At 37.3% G+C, this 22,997-nt stretch overlaps 1 protein-coding gene and 1 pseudogene across 2 annotated transcripts; one reads left to right on the top strand and one right to left on the bottom strand.

Annotated features, from left to right (window-relative positions):
* Positions 1-10,224: 10,224 nt before the first annotated feature.
* Positions 10,225-13,291, bottom strand: LOC143582595 (cytochrome P450 Tp4149 pseudogene; annotated as a pseudogene). The gene is made up of 2 exons (XR_013143997.1): positions 12,447-13,291; positions 10,225-10,872 (listed from the first exon to the last, which is right to left on the bottom strand). The product of XR_013143997.1 is annotated as a cytochrome P450 Tp4149 pseudogene (transcript).
* A 7,544-nt stretch (positions 13,292-20,835) lies between these two features.
* On the top strand, positions 20,836-22,186 carry LOC143582582 (SAC3 family protein C-like). Its single transcript, XM_077065109.1, has one exon. It carries the CDS (start codon positions 20,870-20,872, stop codon positions 22,088-22,090), a length of 1,221 nt encoding a protein of 406 aa, XP_076921224.1. The 5' UTR covers positions 20,836-20,869; the 3' UTR covers positions 22,091-22,186.
* The last annotated feature ends 811 nt before the right edge of the window (positions 22,187-22,997 follow it).

The raw sequence follows: 22,997 nt of genomic DNA, 5'->3' as shown, positions 1-22,997 counted from the left end.
TTGTTTGGCCCAAGTGTAAGGCCCAACCCAAGAGTTATTAGGGTTTTATATATTTGGTAATGTCTTGGCTAGCAAGTTTGGTTAGTCTATATAAGCCGAGTTATGGTTAGATATTAGAGTAAGAAGTTGATGCAACCAAGTTAAGGTTCATCAAGAGTCAAACTGAGTTAGGGTTTGAGGGTTTGTAATCAGTTTTTTGAGTTATATTTTCTGATTAATATAAATGAGAGTTTGTCGTTTATTCGTGTCTGATTATCGATCTGGGACTTGAATTGGTATCAGAGCCAAGTTTAAGAAATCGATAATTGGCGGCGGCGAGCGGTGGTTACGTGAGGAGTTATCATCGGCGGAACCAAGTTGGGTTTCCGAATCGGGGCGGTGAACTTGGAGAACAAGCAGGTTCATTCAAAGCTTCAATCAGTTTGCTGTGCGGAAAATTGTTTCCCGCGTTGCGAGAGAAAAGGACATTCACTTTGTCACGAAAAGTCGAGAGGTTGAAGTGAAGAAAATTGCTTTGGTTCTTGCACGGTTTTGCTTTCTTTGGTTTGTTGACTTTTGTCGTTGGGTTGAAACTCAAGAAGGAAAGGAGGCGATGGATATTAGGATTCCTTTTGTAAGTTGTAATTAAAGGAAAAACTGAAGATACACAAAAGTAAACATTAATTTGGGTGCTGAAGAGGAATTCAGGTAAAAAAAAAAGTTGGTTTATTATTTATTTTGTTTTATTTCATTGGTTAACAAGTTTGGGTTTACCATTGAGAAGATTTTACTCGGGGTTGAACAAGTTGGTTTAATTTAGAGTTCGTATTTTTAGTTGGATTAAACGAGTTAGCTTTTAACCAGGGTTTGATTTATTTTAGTGAGCAAGTTGGTTCGGTTCTGAAAAGTTGTTCAGACTGTTTGGTTTGTATTTGTTCCAAAGAAGTGGAGCAAGTAGGTTCGACGTCAATGTCAGGTGACGAAGAAAGACCGGTAATACAACCCAAAGCGAGTGGGGGGATTTCACTGCAAGTTCCAAAGTTGAATAGAACTAATTACATCACATGGGCGATTGTAGTGGAAGCGATATTGGATGATCAAGACCTATGGGATGTTGTTCAACCGGAAGAGGGTGCAGTTATTGATGCGAAGAAGAATAAAACGGTAAGATCGTTTTTGTTTCAAGTAGTGGATGGTGATATTCTTCTTCAGATTTCTCAATACAAGAATGCCCGGGGTATATGGACGGCTTTGAAGGCACGGTATGTCGGGGCCGAGCGAGTTCAAAAGGCTGCTAACTCTGAAAAGTGAATTTGAGAAACTCAAGATGTCGGAAAACGAGACTGTTGACGAGTTTGCAGGAAAAATAACAAGTATGGTTTCAAAGGCAACGAGTCTAGGTCACGTGTTCGAGCAAGATGTCTTGGTGAAGAGGTTACTGGATGCGGTTCCAGATAAGTACTTTCAACTCGTAGCCTCAATTGAGGAAAGTGTTGATCTCGATAGTTTGATGTTTGAAGATGCTATTGGAAGACTTAAAGCATTTTAGGAATGTCTGCGAGGGAGAAAACGAGCTTCAAATTCACAAGGCCAGTTACTTTTTAATCGATCGGAAGGTAGATACAAAGGCAAGTCGTATGATGAGTCCGGTAGCCAAGGTAAGGGTTGGCCTAGTTCACAGGGGCGTGGAAGAGGCCGTGAAACTGGAGGTCAAGACCGAGACGATGAGGACCAAGATGGTTGCGAAAACCGAGGTGGTTAAGATCGTGGACCAAGTCATAAGGGTCAAAGAAGAACCAATGATCGTCAAAGGGGAAGAAAGGATAGATCACAGGTTCAGTGTTACCGTTGTGATGAGTTTGGTCACTTTGCGCCTATGTGCCCGAAACGTATGAAGAAAAAGGAAGAATCTAGTTTAAACAAAGTTGATTATTTTGATCCATCTTTATTTATAATAAAAGGTGATCAAAAGGCAGTTTTATTGAATGAAGACGGTGTGATTCCAAAGCGTTTCGAAACCGAACCGATGGAGAAAGATGTTTGGTATCTCGACAACGGAGCATCGAATCACATGACGGGTAATAAAGCGTACTTTTATGAATTGAATGAATAAGAAACGGGAACGGTGAAGTTCGAAGATGAATCTTGTATTGATATTCGGGGAAAAGGGTCAGTCTTAATTGAAGGGAAAACGGGAGAGCAGCGCCTGTTGACCGATACGGGGGAGCAGCGCCTGTTGACCGATGTCTACTACATCCCGAGCTTACAGTGCAATATCATAAGTCTTGGTCAAGCAACAGAAGGTGGATGCGAGATTCACATGAAACACGATTTGCTAACAATTAAAGATGATACAGGTAAACTTTGATGAAGGTGACAAGAACCAAGGACCGATTGTACAAGATTAGCCTCAAGATAACAAGTCCCAATAAACGAGCTATTGTTGGAATGAAGAATTTTGCAGGTCGGGATCTTTAAAGTGTTTGGACTGAAAGAAGACAAGCCGGTTACGAGTCAGATTTCAATCAAAGATCCAAGTTCCAAAATTCAAAGTTAAGAAGAGTGCTCAAGAAACTAAACGCGTGGTCAAGAAAGTGATTCAAGCCTAAGGGAAGGTGTCTAATGATCAAACGAAGCAAGTGTTACTTCAAGCTAGGTAGAGCTCAAAGAACATTGCAAGAGATCAAGAAAAGCTTAGGGAGAATCAAGAGAATGATGACAATCATGAAGTTGAAGATCCGCCAATTTCGAGTAGGATATTAGGGGGTGAGTTGGGTGAGTTGGATACAACAATTGAGGGGGGTGATTGTCGGCACAATTGTTGTTTGGCCCAAGTGTAAGGCCCAACCCAAGAGTTATTAGGGTAAATATATATTTGGTAATGTCTTGGCTAGCAAGTTTGGTTAGTCTATATAAGTCGAGTTATGGTTAGACATTAGAGTAAGTAGTTGATGCAACCAAGTTAGGGTTCATCAAGAGTCAAACCGAGTTAGGGTTTGAGGGTTTGTAATCAGTTTTTTGAGTTATATTTTCTGATTAATATAAACGAGAGTTAGTCGTTTATTTGTGTCTGATTATCGATCTGAGACTTGATCGTGGGCCACCAAATTCCCGGATACCCTTACAAGGGTTATGCAGCTTTATAACCCTTTCTCCTTTACCCAAACACTAAACCGCCTTGCGTCTCAAATAGTGCATCACAAGCTCCTCATCGGTTGTGTGGAACCTGAACCCAGGTGCCAACGACGTTGGAGATGCGGCGGTTGCCGCGTGGTACGGCTACTATTTCTTGACCCATGAGTGAGTAACTCCGATCTGTAACAGGTGGGTATTGTATAAGATTAAAAAGGGTACATCACCCATTTGACCCGATTAGTAACGTTTTCATATAAACTAGATTTTTTTAATGCAAGAATTTGTTTCGTAGAGCATTATTGTATATTGTTTTATATGTGGGCATGCTGTGTATTGTATAGTTTGGATTTATTATGTTAATCGAATAATTAAATTCAGGTTGTGGTTTTTTCTTTTTATTATCAGTACTCTTATTAGTCCGACGGTACGATTTCATATAATAAATTTTATATCAATAGCTTAGGATATTTAAAAATACAGTATAGAAGATCATGATTCTCTAATTGTACATAAAGTTTTTCTATTATTACAAGTACTTGCGGCATTCATGTTTTGCATTCATTCCAAAATTCCTTAATTTAGTCCACCTACAATCACATATACCCACGTCTAAACTAGCTCTATATTTAACAAAATTTAATTCTTTGCACAAAAGCATTATAACTCACACTAAGAAGAATACTTCCCTGACAAAAAAAAAAGAAAAAACTTTTTTACATTTGATTTAATATTACAATTCAACTTGGTGCAAAAAGAAGATACAGTTATAGCAAAATAAATAAATAAATTGGAGAGACTCAAGGTTGGTGGAATAGGTGTGGATTTTCGTAAAAAGTCAAAGTCAAAGTCAAAGTCATAGTTATGGGCAATAACTTTTATTGTCAACATTTCATGACATACAAGGAGCATTGAAATATGAGAATTTTGAGGTTAGATTTTGATTTGTTTGTATTCACCTTTTTTTTACTCAACAGTTTGACCCGTTACCAACTAGAGCATTAATACAATAATACATAACTAAAAAAATTGATGCTTATGATCTACGAACATGTAAATATAAAAACATACTGATCCTGCTGGCTGTGTGAATATTTTATATTTAAAAGATAGAAAAAAATGGGATACGACTGGTAAAAGTTTTTTTTTTTTTGGTCACTCATTTAGTAGCAGATTGCAGACATGGGAAAGCTTCTCTCTTTAGCAAGGTGTAAGTTTTCATTGCTCCTGTGTGCTATTATTATTGTTGTTTATTTTTGGTTTATTTGGATACTATTACAGTTATGATCAAAGATTTTGTTGGAGACTAGTGCAACATTCCGGAAAATTCCATATTAATTTTAGGCCAAAGATATCAACTTTGAAAGATATAAGGATTTAATAAGTAATAGAAAATATAAAATATGGAGGAAGTATACATATTGAAGAAATAAGAAAAGTGAATTCCCACATGTAAAGGAGGAAGAAAATGGAAGCGTTCCACATGGGTATAAATAGGATGTAACATCCCGAAAATTAGTAATATTTAATATATTATTTTGTCGGGTGAAATAAACGAGTTAGTGGAACGATAATAATAATAGCATAATATGAAGACTTAGTAGGATAATTAGATGTGATTGGATATGGACCAAAAGGAAATATGGGCCTTCGGTCCATGGGCTTGAGGGAGTATAAATACCCCCTTAAACCCCAATCCTTTCCATTCCATCCATTTATACATCCTAATCTCTACACACACTCCAAAACACACACAACCCGAACCAAGATCCAAAGGCGAGGACCCGAGCTCGTTGGTGCTAGATCGTCGCGACGAACCAAAGCAACAAGACCAGCTCGTGTTCGTAGTTCGACTCATTTACGGTACGTTTATATCGAGAACTTGTTCGTTTAGGTTTGGATTAGTATAGAAATGATAGATCTGTGTTTGTATGTTAAAACGAATCCAACAAAGCTAAACTTACTGAAAATGGTTATGATTTGAGGGGTTAATTGATTGATAAAAGAACCCGTAACCTATATGCCTAAATCGCACCCTTTAAACATCGATGTTAGGTCGATTTGATGGTTGGGGTTTGTAGGCGCTGGTCAGACGATTCCGTGGATACCTAAATCGAGTTATTTGGTTAAGAAACGAAGGATTTAAGAACGAACAGTAGCTGCAGCCGAAAACTTCGCCTGCAAACTAAGTTCGCCTGATGAACTTCGCCTGCAAAGCTAAGTTCGCCTAAGGTTAACTTCGCCTAAAGCTAAGTTCGCCTGATGACAACTTCGCCTGAAGCTAAGTTCGCCTGATGACAACTTCGCCTAAAGCTAAGTTCGCCTAAGGTTTAACTTCGCCTAAAGCTAAGTTCGCCTGATGACAACTTCGCCTAAAGCCAAGTTCGCCTGATGACAACTTCGCCTAAAGCCAAGTTCGCCTGATGACAACTTCGCCTAAAGTCAAGTTCGATTAGAATATAGATTAAAAACGATAAGTAAAAGTAAGCTAATACTAGGCCGCCAGATTAGATCAGGCGAGTATTGATACGTGTAACTTATACAGTCAGCCGAGCTCAGTTAAAGAAGGGATTTACAACTATCGGAGGAAGAAGCAGAGTTCAGGTGAGTTTCTAGCCCCATTCCTTGTTATGTTTTCGGGGTTGTGTGCATACTCGATGTGTTTGTTAATACATTTATCCTAAGTGATAAGTGTATGCCATATGTGATATATGTGATGGATATGAATGATTGCTTGTCGGTACGCGAACGATCTTCGGATATTGCGCGTACTGTCAGGTTAAAAATAAAGGTACGAATATTATATATCGAAGATGTATGTACATTACTAATGAATACTTGTCGGGGCGTGAACGATCTTCGGATATTGCACGTATCGACAAGGGGTATGGTTGTTAAATGAAGGATGTAAAGAACGCCTAGAGTGTTCTTATGCTATAATGTAATTATTGTATATGTGAAGTATGTGTATACAGGTACACGAATGGTATGTGAGTTCTACGTTCGACATAGTAAGTTAGGATGACAAATCCCTCTAGCTTCTGTCGGACATAGACTCGGCTGGTGATGGCTTAGTTAAGGACTGCGGGCCTTATACGTAATGTAGATGATAGATGTAAACGTAGATAGGGACGGTGGGCCTTATACGTGTTACAGATAATAGACGACAACGTAGTTAAGGACTGCGGACCTTATACGTATTATAGATAGGCATCAGCATAGGAAAGGACTGTGGACCTTATACGTGCTGTGGTAGCATAGGAAAGGACTGTGGACCTTATACGTGCTGTGGTAGCATAGGGGAGGACTGCAGACCTCGTACATGCTATGAATTAGGTTGCAACATAGGGAAGGACTGTGGACCTTGTACGTGTTGTGGATGTAGGATGGTATAGGGAAGGACCGCGGACCTTGCATGTACCATGAATGGTGAACATAGGTAAGGACTGCGGACCTTTTACGTGTTCACGACCTTGAGTACAGGTATAGACGGCGGACTATGAACGTACTCTCGGTAGACTGAGGTTAGTGATTGTAGATATGTATGTATGTATGGTAGTAAGTATGTATGAAGAACAGAAGGGTAACTGGTTAAGTATGGATATGTATCTTCGGATATGTATGTATGTGTATGTAATGTATGGCGTCCGATTAACTAGAACTCACTCAGCGTAGCTGACTTTTAGTATGCACGCAGGTGAGTAGAATGAGACAGCTAGCTTGAGCAGGCACATGGTGGGCGAATAGGAGACTGGCATCTGAAGACTCAAGATGTTTTAATGTAAATGACGTTTATTTTGAAAGACAAGAATGTTTAATTAAGGCAAGTTTTGGATTGCTGTAACGTTTCATGAAAGTTTTTATATTCCGCGAAAGTTTTAATGAACTCTGATTTGTAAGAACTGTGTTTATGAGTAAATCCGACGTTAAAGTAGGGCTACCGGGTTCGGGGCTTTACGTAGGAAAGAAAAAATTTCCTCCCACATTGGAAAATTATAAAACTTGAAAGCTCTTTATAAGAAAGAAATTTCCATAGTAATATTCTTATGTGACTAATCGCTCTTAGTAGTCCTAGCTGAGGGTGCGAAGCACCCGACGCGCATGGGTAATGGGCGCAATGTGGCGCTTTGATGGCGATACGCGAATAACCAACCCTTAACTACTTCGCGCTAAGCGAAGTAACCATTTTACAAGTAAGACACGTGTAAACACGTGGCGGGTTGTCAAACCACGTGGCAAACCCGCTGATGACTCAGCAAACTTAAGGTCGGTTCGCTAAACGGCTAGATCCTTGTTCCTTCTCGCTACACGAAGGAGCACAAAAACTGCTATAAATTGGAAGGCTTGTGGCACATTCCATCTTACACCGAAATATTTTCTCTCACACACTTAACATCGTTTTGCTTGCCGGTTCTCGTAGTACGTGCCAAGCCCCAAGGTTCCGACGATTTAAGCCTCAGTACGCGATATAGAGTTGAAGTGATGCTCATACAAGCTCTAGCGTGTAAACTCCAAATACCCGTGTAAGGTAGGGGTTTCGCTTAAGTTATTATTATATTATGGCTTAGGCCATAATCGGGAGTGTAGCCCAAACCTTGATCATAATAATGTTTATATAAACTTGATATATACAAAGGTTATAGCTAAATTTATGTTTCTTATTAATTAAGAAACATAAGCTTTTATATATAAGATGAGATAGACAAATATAATTTCTTCACGTTTAAGAAACATAAAGTTTTGTATATACAAGGGATATAATTAAAATTTTATGTTTCTTCATGACTAAGAAACGTAAGATTTTTTACATACAAATGTTATAGTCAATTGACATTTCTTCTTGAAGAAGAAACCTATCCTACATGTTTCTTCATGAATAAGAAACTTAGCATATAAATGATAAATAAACGGAAAGACTACAATTCTAAATATTATATTCAAACAAATGATCAGTCAATGTTTAAAGTTATCAAACTAAACTAAAGATCTGTAGCTGGATCAAGAGATGATCCAGATATTTATATAAACCTATTTTATTATAGGTCAACCATCATTCATTCACAAAGGTTTTCAAATGAAATCACCACATCATTCAGAACAGACAATCATAGGTGAATAAGTTAAACCTTTACAGTCAGTTATTAAAATAAATGGGTTGTTTATCTTTTTGCACACTGCTAAAATAAACTGAAATTTAGGGTTAATGAATCAATTTCCTCAAGCGAAAAAGATTTTCAATTAGCAACAATTAATTCGAAAAGCCACATCCAAATACCCCTAATTCATATGTAGATGAAAGATTAAATACCAGATGAAAAATTAAATACTAGTAGCGACGGTGGTGGAAGAGAGCAGCGGTGGCGTAGAGCAGCGGCAGCGGCGGAGGAGGATGGGTGGTGGCTAGGGTTGAGAGTCCTCTGAAGGAGAAAAAAATGATGATTTTTTTAATGGGGTTAGAAGAGGTTAGAAGAAGTAAAAAGAGGTTGGGCCAAGTCTGCACAAAGAAGAATCCGCACAGATGCTTTTTTAATGAAACATTTTTGAGAAAACAAACACTCTGCAGAATCTCATGTCTGTGGGTGGTGTGCGCACCACAGACAGAAGAGCTCATGCAGAGTTTTTCTTAAGAAAACCAACAACACCTTAATTACTCACCTTTTAGTTTCTTTTGGGCCTATCGTGCATTAATCCCCAGCTAAGACTCGTTTGGATTAATCCCATCATGCTGTTTAATAACTTAATGTGAACTTACCTCCTTTCACTTCACGTGAGCCCAACATAATCCAACACCATCTTTTGATTTCATTTAAATTGACCATTATCTTGTGTTCCATTTAATTTCATCATTTAAGCTCGTTTTCTCATAAATCGATCACTTGATTTTTCTGTTTGAAACCTTTCGTTTCTATCTACTGTCATCTCTCAACTGTTCCACACCTACAAAAACAATAAAAAAACAATCCAAAGTAGATTCCATTCACCGAACAAGTGATTCACAAAATAATAAAATATGAACATGATAGAGGCATGATATTTGATTAAAAAAAAAAAAACTTTTTAAGTGCTATAAACCATGCATAAAAATGCATCTAACATTTGTATCAAAGTTGGTGATCTTATAAAAAAATACCAATTTGATTCAGGTTAAAACGAATTCTGTGTAAAATCAATCTGACTCAAAAGGGATCGTTTTGAAAGCTTTAATTTAAATTTGTTTCGGGTCAAAACAGTATCAGCTTGAAATAAGTGTGATCCAACGCTGCTATTGTTATCTTAAACATTTGTTTTCGGGTCTTTGACGTTTTGACAACAAATATTGATATATACATTTGTGGTTTATTATTATTATTATTATTATTATTATTATTATTATTATTATTATTTTTCATTAAAATTTATTTTTCTTGCTGAATAATGGCATCAACAGGCCCATGAAAATGGGGTGAGTATTGAACACGATAAGTTTTAATATGTGAAATTTTTTAATAAACTCGTGGTGCTTTCTATTTTGATTTAACTAAACCTGTTAAAAGTTTGTGGGACATGTGGGTTTGGGTGATGGGAATGAGTTTCGAGTGAAATGAGTTTATGCCAAAACTGGTCTTCTTAAAAAGGAAAGAGAGTGAAAAGTGAGGTAATGTGAGATAGAGTAGAAAGAAGGTGAAAAGTAGGGATGAGCGTTTTCGGTACGGGTACCGATTGGTACCTGTACCGGTACCGAATTCGGTACCGATTTGGTACCGTCGGTACCGAATCGGTACCAAGTTTTGAGTTTTCGGTATCGGTACGGTTCGGTACAGCACCGGTATTTCCCGAATTTTTCACGAAATACCGGTACCGTACCGGTACCGAACTGATCATTTCGGTACCGGTACCGGTACCAACAATTTCCGAATTTTGGAATCGGGATTTTGGGGATCGGTACCGGTACCATCCCTAGTGAAAAGTGGGGTGATGTGGTAATATTTTTGTAACAATTTTCGTCTCCTATTGAAGATGGTCTTGGTTATACATAAAAAGAAGTTTATTTAATACTCTATTTTAGAACACAGTTCCATTACTACAAATAATATTACCTTTTTAGCAAGCAAACATCTTATATAACACACTTTCTAGATACCTATAGTTATATCAAATTATTATAAGCAATTACTAGAAGCGAGGAGACGCCATAAGAAGTAATGGGGTCTTCCTATGGGTGGTAAGCCCCGTGATCTCACTCATATCTAATTCTTCACCCCCTTTTCCATCCGGCAATGCCAAATCATATTTGTAAACTAAATTCGCAATCGCGAGCTCATTAATCACCATAGCAAATTGGATTCCCGGACACCCTCTTCGGCCAGCTCCGAAGGGGATGAACTGGTAATGAAACCCTTTGTAGTCAACTGAACTGTTCAAGAACCTCTCTGGTTTAAACTCATCAGGTTTTTCCCACAGTGATGGATCTCGTCCTAGCGCCCAAGCATTCATAACCACTCGTGTGCCTGCTGGAATATCATACCCCATTAGATTGATATCTTGTGTCGATTCTCGTTGAACAAGTAGCGGAAGTGGAATATGAAGTCGAAGTGTCTCTTTGATGATTGCCTTTAGATATATCATTTTCTCCAAGTCGTCCTCGTTAATCATGGATCTTCCATTTGCAATTGATGTAACTTCTTGTTGTAGCTTTTTCATTACATGGGGATGTTTTACCAGCTCGCTAACTGCCCACTCTATGCTTGTGGATGTTGTATCCGTTCCTGCAGCAAAAATGTCCTAGAAGAAAAAACGTGTACCCGATTCATACAAAGTTTGTTAATTTTAAATGGCCAAAGACCTTAGTTATATAGGTATGAAACATCACAATGTTTTGTTGAAATGTCATAATTCTTCGTGAAAGAGTGTGTTAGTTAACATTAAAACATTCAATAGAAACAACATTGGATTTAACTGAGTTACCACTGATGATTAGCTAGCCAACAATGACCAAGTGACTGTTGATCGCAAGCTGTTACCACTAGTATCAGTTAGGATCGTTAGCGGTTTCTATTGATAGCGTAACTATCACTAATGAACAAGTTATTTCTTATCATGGTTACTACTGATGACCAATTCCAATTCCAATTGGATGACCGGTAATGACTTGTTATCACTCATAATCATTTCCTAATAACGATCAATTATCATGCAACTTTACATGTACCATTCAAATTCGACGCCACTTCTAATGACTTTTATTTATTTTTTTCACCAAACTTGCTAGGTGCGTTACCCCCTGGACCCATGCAAATATGTTCCTTGGCCACCCAGATGTTGCCCCAATTAGTCCCTTCTAAGGGTGATGCCCCTTCAGAAACCCCTCGTCACTAGGGGGTTTTGTTGATGCTAAAAGTTATAATAGTCTCGAATAAGTGTAAATTAATCTCCTAACTTATATCGTTGTTTGTTATAACTACACTTTGCATTCAAGTAAATCCAGGTAAATTAAAAGGACTTGAAAACACTAAAATTACTAGCATATAAATAGCTGATGCATTGATGTACGTTGGTTTTCTAAAATAGATTGCTTCTGTAGAACAATAACAAGTTTTAAAATGTATTTGATACATAATCGAGTGACTAAATTTGAACACTTTGAAAATTTGATTACGGTTGTGCAGGCCTGGCCCATGGGCCAGCCAAATAAGTCAATGGCTTTGGGTCTCTAGTATTTCTAGGCCTTCAATTTTATATGGGTTATGTACTACATCTTTTAAAACTAGGCTTTTTTTATTAAGAACTTGTTGATGAGTCACAGTTAATAGTGAGGCCCGTGTCATTAATGATTCATCCTTGTATTATGGTACCCATTATAGAAAAAATAAAATAAAAAAAAGGACATAAGCTAATGGAGGATGGTTAGAATCTTAGATTATTTATAGTTAGATTTTTTATAATGTCAAATATAATCTAAAAGGTTAAAGAAACAGAAAAATTTTAAGTCTGCAAACTATAAACTTATTAGTTTACTATTGACGGTCCCAAGCCCGGGAAAAGGAGGAGAGCTTACACCAACTGAATCTTTGAAAATGCCTCAATATTTTAGTTCGCTTCAGACCTCTACAAATGTTGAGACGACCCTGATTGCGTGCCATTATCCCTTTTTAAAACCATAATGACCAAATGGTAGTTTTTGTTGTTTATGTTTGATATCTAGGTTAGTTACTTGTTTGATATCGCTATTACAACAAATGACTAGTTTAGAAATCAATTAAAGAAAATAACAATTGTCATTATGGGTGCGTAATTTCTTATAGTAAAGTGTAGCTTCAACACAAAGTGTAATGTATGCACTGTATTGTAAATCTTACCAAGATGACAGCTTTAATGGTATCCTTGTCTATGACAAATCCTCCTGCTTTTTCTCTTTGAACATCAAGCAAGATGTCTACCAAATCTTGGGCTTTATCATGTTGGTCACCACCATCCGCCACTCTTTTCTTATCAATATGTTCTTCAAGAACGCCCTCGAGTAGCTCATCAAATTCTTTAGCAACTTCATCTGTTGTTCGTTGTAAACCACTCACACGGTCCACCCATGATAGCCATGGAATATAACTACCAACGCTTAGAGCGTCTAAAATATCCATTAACCTTTCCAGCAAGTTCTTAAACCTTAAACCGCGATATGTCTTTCCTAATGCCACCCTACAAACTACATTATTCGTTAGTGACACAAAAAATTCGCTTAAGTTAACTAACGAAGCATTACTTTCTCCAATCGTATCAATCATAAGAGCAATCTCTTCTTCCCTTACGTGTTGAAATGATTGAACATGTCTATTACTTAGAAGATGGAGCACTGCAATGCTCTTCATCTGCCTCCAGTGTTCACCATACGGACAAAATGCTATGTCCTTGGAGCCATACAAGATTGTATTGGCGATTTTTAATATAGGTCTATTACAGAACACTAAATCATGGGTTTTCAAGATCTTTTCAAGATCTTTTGACCGTGTTTTTTGGCCATGTCCAAGAGAGCGTGTTGGGGGCTCGATCCAAGCTGGTGGAGGTTTCCGATGAACGGGAGCTTCCTCGGAGATGGTGGTAAGTTTTTCTGGATTCTTAAAATGGATGACATCCATTTAAAGAAAACGAAAATCAAGAATATAGACAATGTTAAAACAAAGATGGGTGTTTGTGATGAGTGTGACATTGTTATAACGTGCTTCTTTTTTGAAATGGGAATTGTTTGGTTTATTGCAATCACAAATAGGAGATATATGTATTTATAGTTGTTGTGCATCAATGCAACATGCTGCTTAATTTCATGCAATCTTTGTTACTATTCTAGATATTTTTTTTAATAAATTTTAAATGGTAGCGTTACTATATAAAAAGTATACATGCAAATAATAATAGATATGGTCAGTTAAATGAACAAAATCTAATACTTGATTTTTCAGTAATGATTTTAATTTTTTATACGATTAATTCTTCTTTTGTCTAATCCTCGACCTTTGGTAATCCTTTCTTTTAACAGCGTTTGAAACTACCCAAGGAATCTTTATGAGACAGGATTACGGATGAGCTCGGTACCGTACCGGTATCAGTCCCGAAAAACACAAAATATTGGTACCGGTACCGAAATATTCGATTCGTCATCGGTACTGTACCAGTACCGGGACGGTACCGGCATTGAAGGTAAAAATTCGAGAAATACTGGTACTGTACCAATCCAGAAACTCAAAACTTTGGCACCGATGGTACTAAATCGATGCCGATTTCGATACAGGTAACAATCGGTACCGGTACTGAATTTGTTCATCTCTATACATGATGCAAATCGTTTGTATTGATTTTGACAATCCATTATAAAAACAAAAGCCTTACATCCAAATGTGTTACATTTTATTGACCAAACTCTAAGACATTTTAATGTTGGCCCCAAGATTTTTTTTAGCTTACTTAGAAAAAGATCAGTCTCATCATCATCATCATCATCATCATCATCATCATCGTACTCAGTATATCCCACCAATAGCAAAGCTATGGTAGGGTCTGAGGAGGGTAAGATGTAGACAGCCTTACCTCTACCCTATAAGGATAGAGAGGCTGCTTTCGGTGAGACCCCCGGCTCGATAGTAGTTTTGCATCAAGCCTTGGACATAAGGCACATAGCACTCAATCATCGGGACACCGGCTGATCGGTGCATGTACCCTTGTCTTTCGGCTATCAACGCCACTACATGATGCCTGATTAACCGTCCGTCACTTTTAACGTTATTTTCACGAGATTAGTAAAATAACGTCAAAATTAGTGCAATTTCACTTTTGCCCACCCGAGGGTTCACATATATATACATCATATGTGCGCACCACAAAAAGATCAGTCTATATATGTTATATTTTTAAATCAAAGTGAAAAAAAAAAGCATGGAAATCAATTAAGAACTTCGATTATTCTCTCTTAGGTGCTGTTTGTTTTTGCAGACATAAAATGTCTGCAAGCTGATTTCATCTGTTTTCATGTCTGCAACTGAAGATGTGGTCTGAAGATCTGCAAGCTGAAAATATAAGACTGTTTGTTTTTATAAGCTGATACTGTCTGCATAACTGTCAAACTTATCTCACAAGATAGAAGTCATTTATTCAAGTTACATAGAAAATAAAATAATAAAATTGTGGCGGCGGACGGTGGGTAGTGGCGATGGATGGTGGTGGTGGACAGTGGGTGGTGGTAATGGACGGTTTTGGTGGGTGGTGGACGGTGGTAGTTGACGGTGATGACGTCCGACAGTGGGTGGTGGTGGTGATGAACGGTTGTGGTGGGTGGTGGACGGTGGTGATTGGTGGTGGCTGTGATGGATGGTGGTGGTGGTGGTGGTGGCGGACGATGGGTAGTGGTGGTGGATGTTGGTAGTGGCGGCGGACGGTGGGTAGTGACGGTGGATGGTGGTGGACGGTGGCAGTGGGGGATGGTGGTGGTGGCGTATGGTGGGTGGTGGTGGCGGACGGTGGTGGGAGGAGTGGATGAGAGGGTGGCTTCAAAGGGATAAGAGTATGATTTTTTTGCGAAGATGTTTTAAGCAAGATTTCTTTGCTTTTCTTTTAAGATGAAAGAAGATAACTTAAGATCTGTTTTAAGAAAAAAAACAAACAGTCTTCAAGGGTAATGTCTGCGCGCGTGCAGACATTAGCTCCCTTGAAGATGTTTGAAGAAAAAACAAAGATCCCCTTAATGATTATTGAATGGTCATGTATTATCTTTTAGTGGTGATTAATATAAAAAAATGCCTATTCTAACTCTTAAGTTTACCGGTCAAACGACAAGTTATCAATATTATTTACTAGTGTTTTGCCATGGGCACGTTGCGTCGAGTAGGTCGATTAAACCCGAGCGTTGGTAACACCCAACCGTTAAGTCGGTAAGTCAACGCTAATTCGGTAGGTTCCGGTTATATGGATTATTGTACCAGTACTAAGACCAAAATTTTCGACGTTTATTTGGTTGGTAAACTCAGGCGGTGGTAAAACCCAAGCGTTGTTGGTCCTGGTCATTGAGGCGGTAACTCGACACTAATTCGGTCAGTTTCGATTACGTTTTTTACGGTACAGAGCTAAAAAAAAGTGAACAAATTTTAAAAATCGAGGTGGACCAATGAATTTCCGTTACTTTTGTTATGGTGCCAAAGCAAAAAAAAAACAGAAAGAATATATGTATAAAAACTAAGGTGGACAAATAGGGTGGTTTCGGTTGATAAACTCGGCTGTTGGTAAAGTCGAGGCGTTGGTAAAACCGGACCATTGTCGGTGGCGAAGGTTGAGGCTATGACCCTATGCGAATTTGGTCGGTTTCCGTATATTTTTACGAAACAGAAACTAAAACAAAAGTATACAAAAAAAAATCAATTACCAATATGATACCGCCAAATGATCCAATCAGAACTTAGCGGCACCAAACTTCTCAATTGTTATAGATAATGGGGCAAATTCCAAAAAAATAACCACATACTTTCTAGTTTTTTTTTACAAAAGTCCCTCCACTTATTTTTGCATATAAAAGTCACCCCACATTGCATTTTTAAACGTAAGTGTGAAATAACTTATAACTATTATATAAGTTATTTACATTAATAGTCCCCAACTATATAAAAATGATAGTTTTAGTCCATAATTTACATAAATATAATTTGATGTGGATGAGGCTTGCCTTCAGTTAACTGAAAAAAGTAACCGAAATAATCTTTAAATTTAAACAAGAAAACCAGAATTAATAATCCTCATTCAAACACCCAACCCCATTGTCCTAGCCACTTTTCACCAAATTTATATCCCCTTTCTTACAATAACAATAGGCAACCACCACCCTCACCTGAATCCACCGCCACACCTCATGCCGGCCACCACTGAAAATCACTATTGCCGCATAACTGCATATCTCTCCCGTCGGTCCGACAACAATCGCAGGCACAGCTCATCTTCCACCGTATCCTCACCGGTTAACCGCCAATCGCATTGCGCCGGTTTCAACACCATCTTTACACCTGAAACTCGAGGGTAGGGGGACGAAGGATCGCCATAGCCACCTATAATCGTCTCTCTCTTCAACTTTCTGGTAAAAATCCGGTCAATACCACCTGAACAATCCCTTGTTCTGCACAGATCTAGAAACCATGGAGTTTATCCTCTGAAACGATTCCAGATCTAGCTTAGCTTATGGTGACGGTTCTGTAGAGTGTGATCGATGAAGATATACAAGGCCTAAATGAAAATTATTAATGATATTTTATTGATTTTTAAAAGTTTAACAACGTTATATTTGAGCAAACTTATGGACTAAAGTTGTAATTTTATATAACTAGGGAGCACTTATGTAATTAACTAATATAATAATTATGAGTCATTTCAGTTCAAAAATGCTATGTAAAGGGACTTTTATATGAAAAAATAAGTGGAGGGATTTTTGTAAGAATAACTAGAAAGTAAGTTGGTTTTTTATAGCATTTGCCCTTATTTATGTGATCTGATCCAACCTGAATTGAAAATTCAAATTCAAATGTCGAGTTATGAGAAATTTGAGTACCGAAACCCAACCTCAATGGAAAAGATATCAGTAGTTCTCAAAGTCATCAAACAACTCTTTAATTTAACTTAGATTAAGCCCAATTAAGATTTTTATTACGAAAAATAATGTGCTTTCAATATACATATATCAGTACAGCTTTTAACTTGTTTCAAAATTGGTCCGACAAGATTCTTTTATAAGAGTCAGTTTCAAAATACGAAATCTTACTTTTGAGTTACTTCAGCGGAAGAGACTCGTGTTACCAACATCAACAAGCATGAGTGAATGAGTGATGAATGGATAATGTTTCTTGACGAGAGCTTCATCCTAGCTGGTGGAGGTTTATCAATTGGCCGGAGATGGTGGCAGGCCGTTATTTTGGAAGACATCAATTTAAAGAATATGGGAATCATTAAATAGATAATGCGAAAATAAGGAGGGCTAAACGTATGGAGCGTAGCATTGATATAACTTTTTTAACTTCTTTTTATTGAGAATTGTTTAATTATGTTATTGCAATCACAAGCATGATATATTTATAGTCGTGCATAAATACTTGTAATTGTATGATAACGTGCAAATGATAGTGTTGTTACATAAAGAAATATATACTAATAGTTGTGCGTCAGCGCATCTTGTTTGGTTTATGCTATATTAGTTACTATCATAAACCATTATAATATATATTAAAGGAAACATACTGATGTAGTGTTTCCTTTAACATATAGTATAATTTTTGCATCTTATTTCTTAAATTTTAGATTATTTCAATTTAGTCTCTCTCAAGTTTTAAATTGTTTTAGTTTTGATCTATGGCAGTTCTTTTTGCTAAACTTTGTTTACTTTTCACTTTAGCATTCTAAAGTTTTCATGGTTTTAGTATGTACCTTAACATGTATTTTTCTTTCCATATAGTTTTTTGTTATTACTTGTACATTTAAGTTATTGATTCTTTGGTAATCTTTAGCATACGATATTTTAAAAACTTTATTATGCCGCTACGACATGCTCATATTTTTATATGTCATGCCGTTAAAACGAAGTTGTATTCGCAACAAATTATGTAAGTTTCGATAAAAACGGAGTTTTTTTCGCAATAGAATATTTTTTTGTATTGTAACCACATACCGAGTGTCAATACCACATCAATGCCATAATGAGCCGAACCAATACCAACCAAGTTCTTTTGATAGTTAGATAAACTTTTATTTTGTTGTGCCTGAGTGATATTCGTTACGATGTGTTTGCGTATTCGCGTTTTAATATGCGGGTCCGTTGTCGAGTTCCCCGCGCAAAACGCGTCGGGAACACTCTAATATGTTTATGAATGCAAATGAAAATGTTGCTATATATGAATGGGTATGTGTAGTTGGTAGGATGTCACACACAATTTTGCATCATGAACAAAATCTAAATTTGATATTTCAGTAACGATTTTCTTTATTTGGATGGATCCTTTTTTCTAATGAAAGCGAAGCAAATAAATTGATTAAAAAGCTTAATAATACATACACACAGACACACGATATGCAAACCATCAATAGTATATGTTGAGTGCAATATCGTAGCGGTATCGTGATGATCTAGATCACGTCAATTTCAACATCGCAACACGCAGCTGCTCCACCTAGTTATAATAAGTTATATGAGTGCCGCTGTCATGCATGTATCGTGACAAATCAAACGTATTTTGACCAAATCAATTTCACCGCCACAGCACGCCAGCACTCCACCTAGTTGTTAGCAAATGATGTTGTCAATGATTAGCGTTTTTATTAGTGTATGTATACACGCACATAGCAGGAAATAAATTAAAATAAAGAAAATCCATTTTTCATAGTGGTATTGATAAGACATTCATAAAAATTCACATGCCCCGGGTATGAGTCTCAGTCTCATTCCCCCCTCCCCCCTCCTTGTTTTTTGTTCAATTGTTGACACCAATAGCACCCCGTGTAGGCGTCAGTGTATTTAGAAAAAAATGATATTTAAAATTTCAGCTTTCTTTATTTTTATGTTTTGTTTATTTGCTTGAATTATCCTAATTCTTTTTGGGGTACAAATTAATGTTTGAAATGCTAAATTTGGATTATGTCTTTTGATTATTCGATTTTATAAACTTATCCACTTGACATGTACGTTTTGATATTTGAAATGGAACCATCACAATATCGTAAGCATTTTAACCCATCTTCAAGTGCGGACCTTAACTACTTGTTAATTACCATCGTTGCAACTTGTAATAAACGGGGTTTTTCTAATTCCCGGTTCTGGGTATGAAACAAGATTCGGATATGATCAGGTATTAGAAAATCGGGTATTGGCCGTATCCGGGTTGGGTTCATGTCCGGGTGTTATCTCTAAAAACCATATCCTATATACCAAAGTTTGGTTCGGGCATAGAACCGGGCATTCTAAAACTAGGTATTTTAATACCCAATTTCCGGATATTGAAAAAATATCTTTTTTCGGGTATTTTTTAGGTATTTTTTCGGTATAGATCTGATATTTGTAAAATCAGCTTTGGTGTATTGGAAAAACTCAGTTTCGTGTATGGAATCGATTTCGGTTTTCGGGTATTTAAACTGTGAGAAGCCCACGCCATTTGGGCCAGACCAATAAAACCGAGTTTGAGCCCAATAAGCTTACAGGCACAAAACTACTTCACCCGGTCAACGGGTAAAAGAAACCTGGGATCCACCCAAGAACAAACCCTAATTCAGAAACAATTTTATATAAAAATAAAATATTCAAGAGTGATTGATCTTCTATTCTATGGAATTCAATAAAGTAAGCACTTATCTGTTGACGAGATTCAGACATTTGAAGCTGAATGGATGCTAATTTGGTGATGATTCAATATCTGCATCTGCATTTATAAATAAATAAATAAATACATGTAAGTTTGTTTCATATTCTCCAGCTAATTAGATTAGATTATGAGCTTGAGTAAGCAACTGAAAACAGATTATTAGAAGCTGATTGATTCCACCTCGAATAGAATAATCGGATGATAAGCATGATCAGTTTGCAGTTATCCCAACACTCCAATCAGATTATTTGCTGTACCAAAACTAGTGTTGGAAATTGTGGCAGGTTTCGGGTTGTCGGGTTGACTTGGGGAACCTGAACACAACCATATGTTAATTGCTCTTGTTGAATGCAGACTGAATTAAATTCGTCTAACCCGGACACCCGTTGATTTATCTAAACAAGTCAAATGGGTGGCTAGTGGGTTGTAAACAAGTCCGTAAACGGGCTGGAGGGTTAACCTTTTAAAATTTATTTATTCTTATTATAATTTTAAACGGGTCAACATGTTTGATTATACAGGTTAACCTGATCACAACCTATTTAACAAAACTATTTTAAAACGGGCCAACCAAAGCCTGATTATCCGTGTTATGTTCGGTGTCTGTAAGGAACTAGGGGTGGCAATTTCCAACACAAACACGACACCAAAATAATCAGGTTTTTAGTTGTCATATCTAACTTGTTTAATAAACAAGTTGCCAGCCCGTTTGACACATTTTTATAAACAGGATAATAAGTCTTGATCGGGTTACATGATTTTTAATCTGTTCGGACTGAACAATTTAACCAGACACAATCGAAACCTCAATATTCCAATTTTAATTAGTAATCCCAAACACTCCCCTAAATAGAAATGAATATTATTAATCTGTATTTGTCACAATTTTATTTTTTTAGAGATCTTAAATTACTATGGAGAGATGGCAACCAAGAAGGGGGAGAGGAAGAGGCAAAGCAGCTTATTCATCTTCATCTCACACTCAACCAAACAACCTTAAACCTTCAAACACCTTTAACCACCCAAACACTAGAAAAACAACCTTAAATCACACCACTTCTAATAATAACAACAAACAAGACAATAACGACCCCGAAAACCTCCCCAACTTAACTGGATCATGCCCGTACATGTGCCCAGTTGACGAGCGAACATGCCGCGAACGACTACGCGATCTAGCCGTTTTTGAACGATTAAACGGAAACCCGTCTCAATCATCGTCTACACTCGCGGTTAAAAAGTTTTGCAGAACAATATCCACGGCAGACGTGCGAGACGTTGACTTACGCCCCGTTTGTGTACTAGAAGACACGTTGAATCACCTTCTAAACATTTTTGGATCAAAAAGTCAACCCTTTGATGTTATCCATGACTTCGTGTTTGACCGAACACGGTCTATACGGCAAGACTTAAGTATGCAAGGTGTAATAACTGATCAAGCTATACAAATATATGAAAGAGTTGTGAAGTTTCATATTATTTCTCATTATAAACTTCGAAGAAATGATATGAATTCCAATTCAAGTGTGTCTCCAATGCTTCACCTTAACATGGAACAACTCACAAAGACATTATCATCCTTATATCACTTATACGATCAAACACGTAAACCGAATCCTGAGTTCTATTCGTTTTACGTGCTTCTTCGTCTCGGGTCCGATCACCAACAAGCGGGCGAGTCGTTATCTCTATGGTTCCGGAAGGTTCCGTTTCCAGTCATGAAATCAAAGGAAATGATGTTTTCGCGGAAGCTTTTAAGGTACTCACGCATTGGGAATTATAAACGGTTTTTTGAAACCGTAGATTCGGAAGCATCTCGTTTACAGTATTATGTTGTTGAACCGTTCCTTTGTGAGGTTCGAGCATTGGCGTTGGCGTGTTTGAATTATGGAGGGTATAAGTTAAGCCCGTATACGGTTGTGGATGTGTCAAAACGGTTGTTTATGGAGGAATCTGATGTGGAATCTTTTTGTAAAGATTGCGGTTTGGATGTTTTTACGGGTGAGGATGGTATGAAATTTGTCCCTGCTAAGCAGACGGGCTTTTGTAACCCGAAAGGGTCAGAGAAATGTTACCCGATGGTGTCGAAACGGTTGAAAACAGTGTTAATTGATGAAGTACCTGAAACAATTTGAGGTTGGGAATATTAGGAATTATTGTATGACATTGTGGTGAAAAGTAAGTTATTTTAACATTGGTTGTAATATGATATGATGAAATCTGTGTTTCTTGTTGTGAACTCTAAACTGTATGTATGTAAGTGTAATTTTAGGTAACTTGTTATCATTGATGAAAAAATATTGAAACTTAGGTATGTGATTGATACTGTTGAGCTGATAACAGTGTTGTCCCTTTTTTTTTTTAATGAGGAATGTGTTATTTATTGTTGATAAAGGTATTTTGTCAATACGGGCTGGTTTTTGGTGGCGTCGGTCAAAAGACTTCTTTATGTTGTTTCGGCTATAATATATTGGAGTGGAATTCTTGGCTTCCTTTGAAGTTAAATACTTTTGGGTGGAGCGCTATATCAGCCTGTTTACCAAGTTTTGATGCCTTGATTAAACGAAAATCTTAAAACGGGCCCCCAGCATTTGCTTTATATGCGGATCTGCTATGAAATCTATGGATCGCTTGTTTATGGTATGGTATGTGGCATTAGTGTTATGATTAGATTTAAGTCTTCGGTGTAAAATCCCTCTTTTGTTTTGCCGTAGCTGACCTGCCCAACATTCATAGGCATACTCCGGGCCACTCTTTCAAGAAAAAGGTGATGCTATATATATTTTATGGTTGCGTGCTGGAGTTGATGGTGTGCCCTTAATGAGCTTATCTTTTCTAATACTCCTATTAAGATCATAAAAGATTATTGGCGAGATCAACTCCATGGCTTTTCTTTGGCTCAAAGCAGGTTGAAGAGTTGGACTATAGATTGGGATAGATGGAGGAGGTTTGATTTGTAATTGTTTTGTTTTGTTTTGGGTTGTGTTTGGTTGTTGAGCATCATCCGCTAGCTCTTATTGCTTCTTGTTATCAGGTTGTTTG

Source organism: Bidens hawaiensis, unplaced genomic scaffold, assembly GCF_021521415.1.
Source record: "Bidens hawaiensis isolate Kalapana, Puna unplaced genomic scaffold, B.hawaiensis_p1.1 tig00031794_1, whole genome shotgun sequence".
NCBI classification, from domain to species: Eukaryota; Viridiplantae; Streptophyta; class Magnoliopsida; order Asterales; family Asteraceae; genus Bidens; species Bidens hawaiensis.
The sequence above is the reverse complement of the archived record's forward strand: the minus strand, read 5'-3'. Positions and strand labels throughout refer to the sequence as shown.

What these genes read in the sequence shown, in the direction of transcription:
- LOC143582582 (XM_077065109.1), top strand. Translation starts at nt 20,870, where the DNA reads ATGGAGAGATGGCAACCAAGAAGGGGGAGAGGAAGAGGCAAAGCAGCT.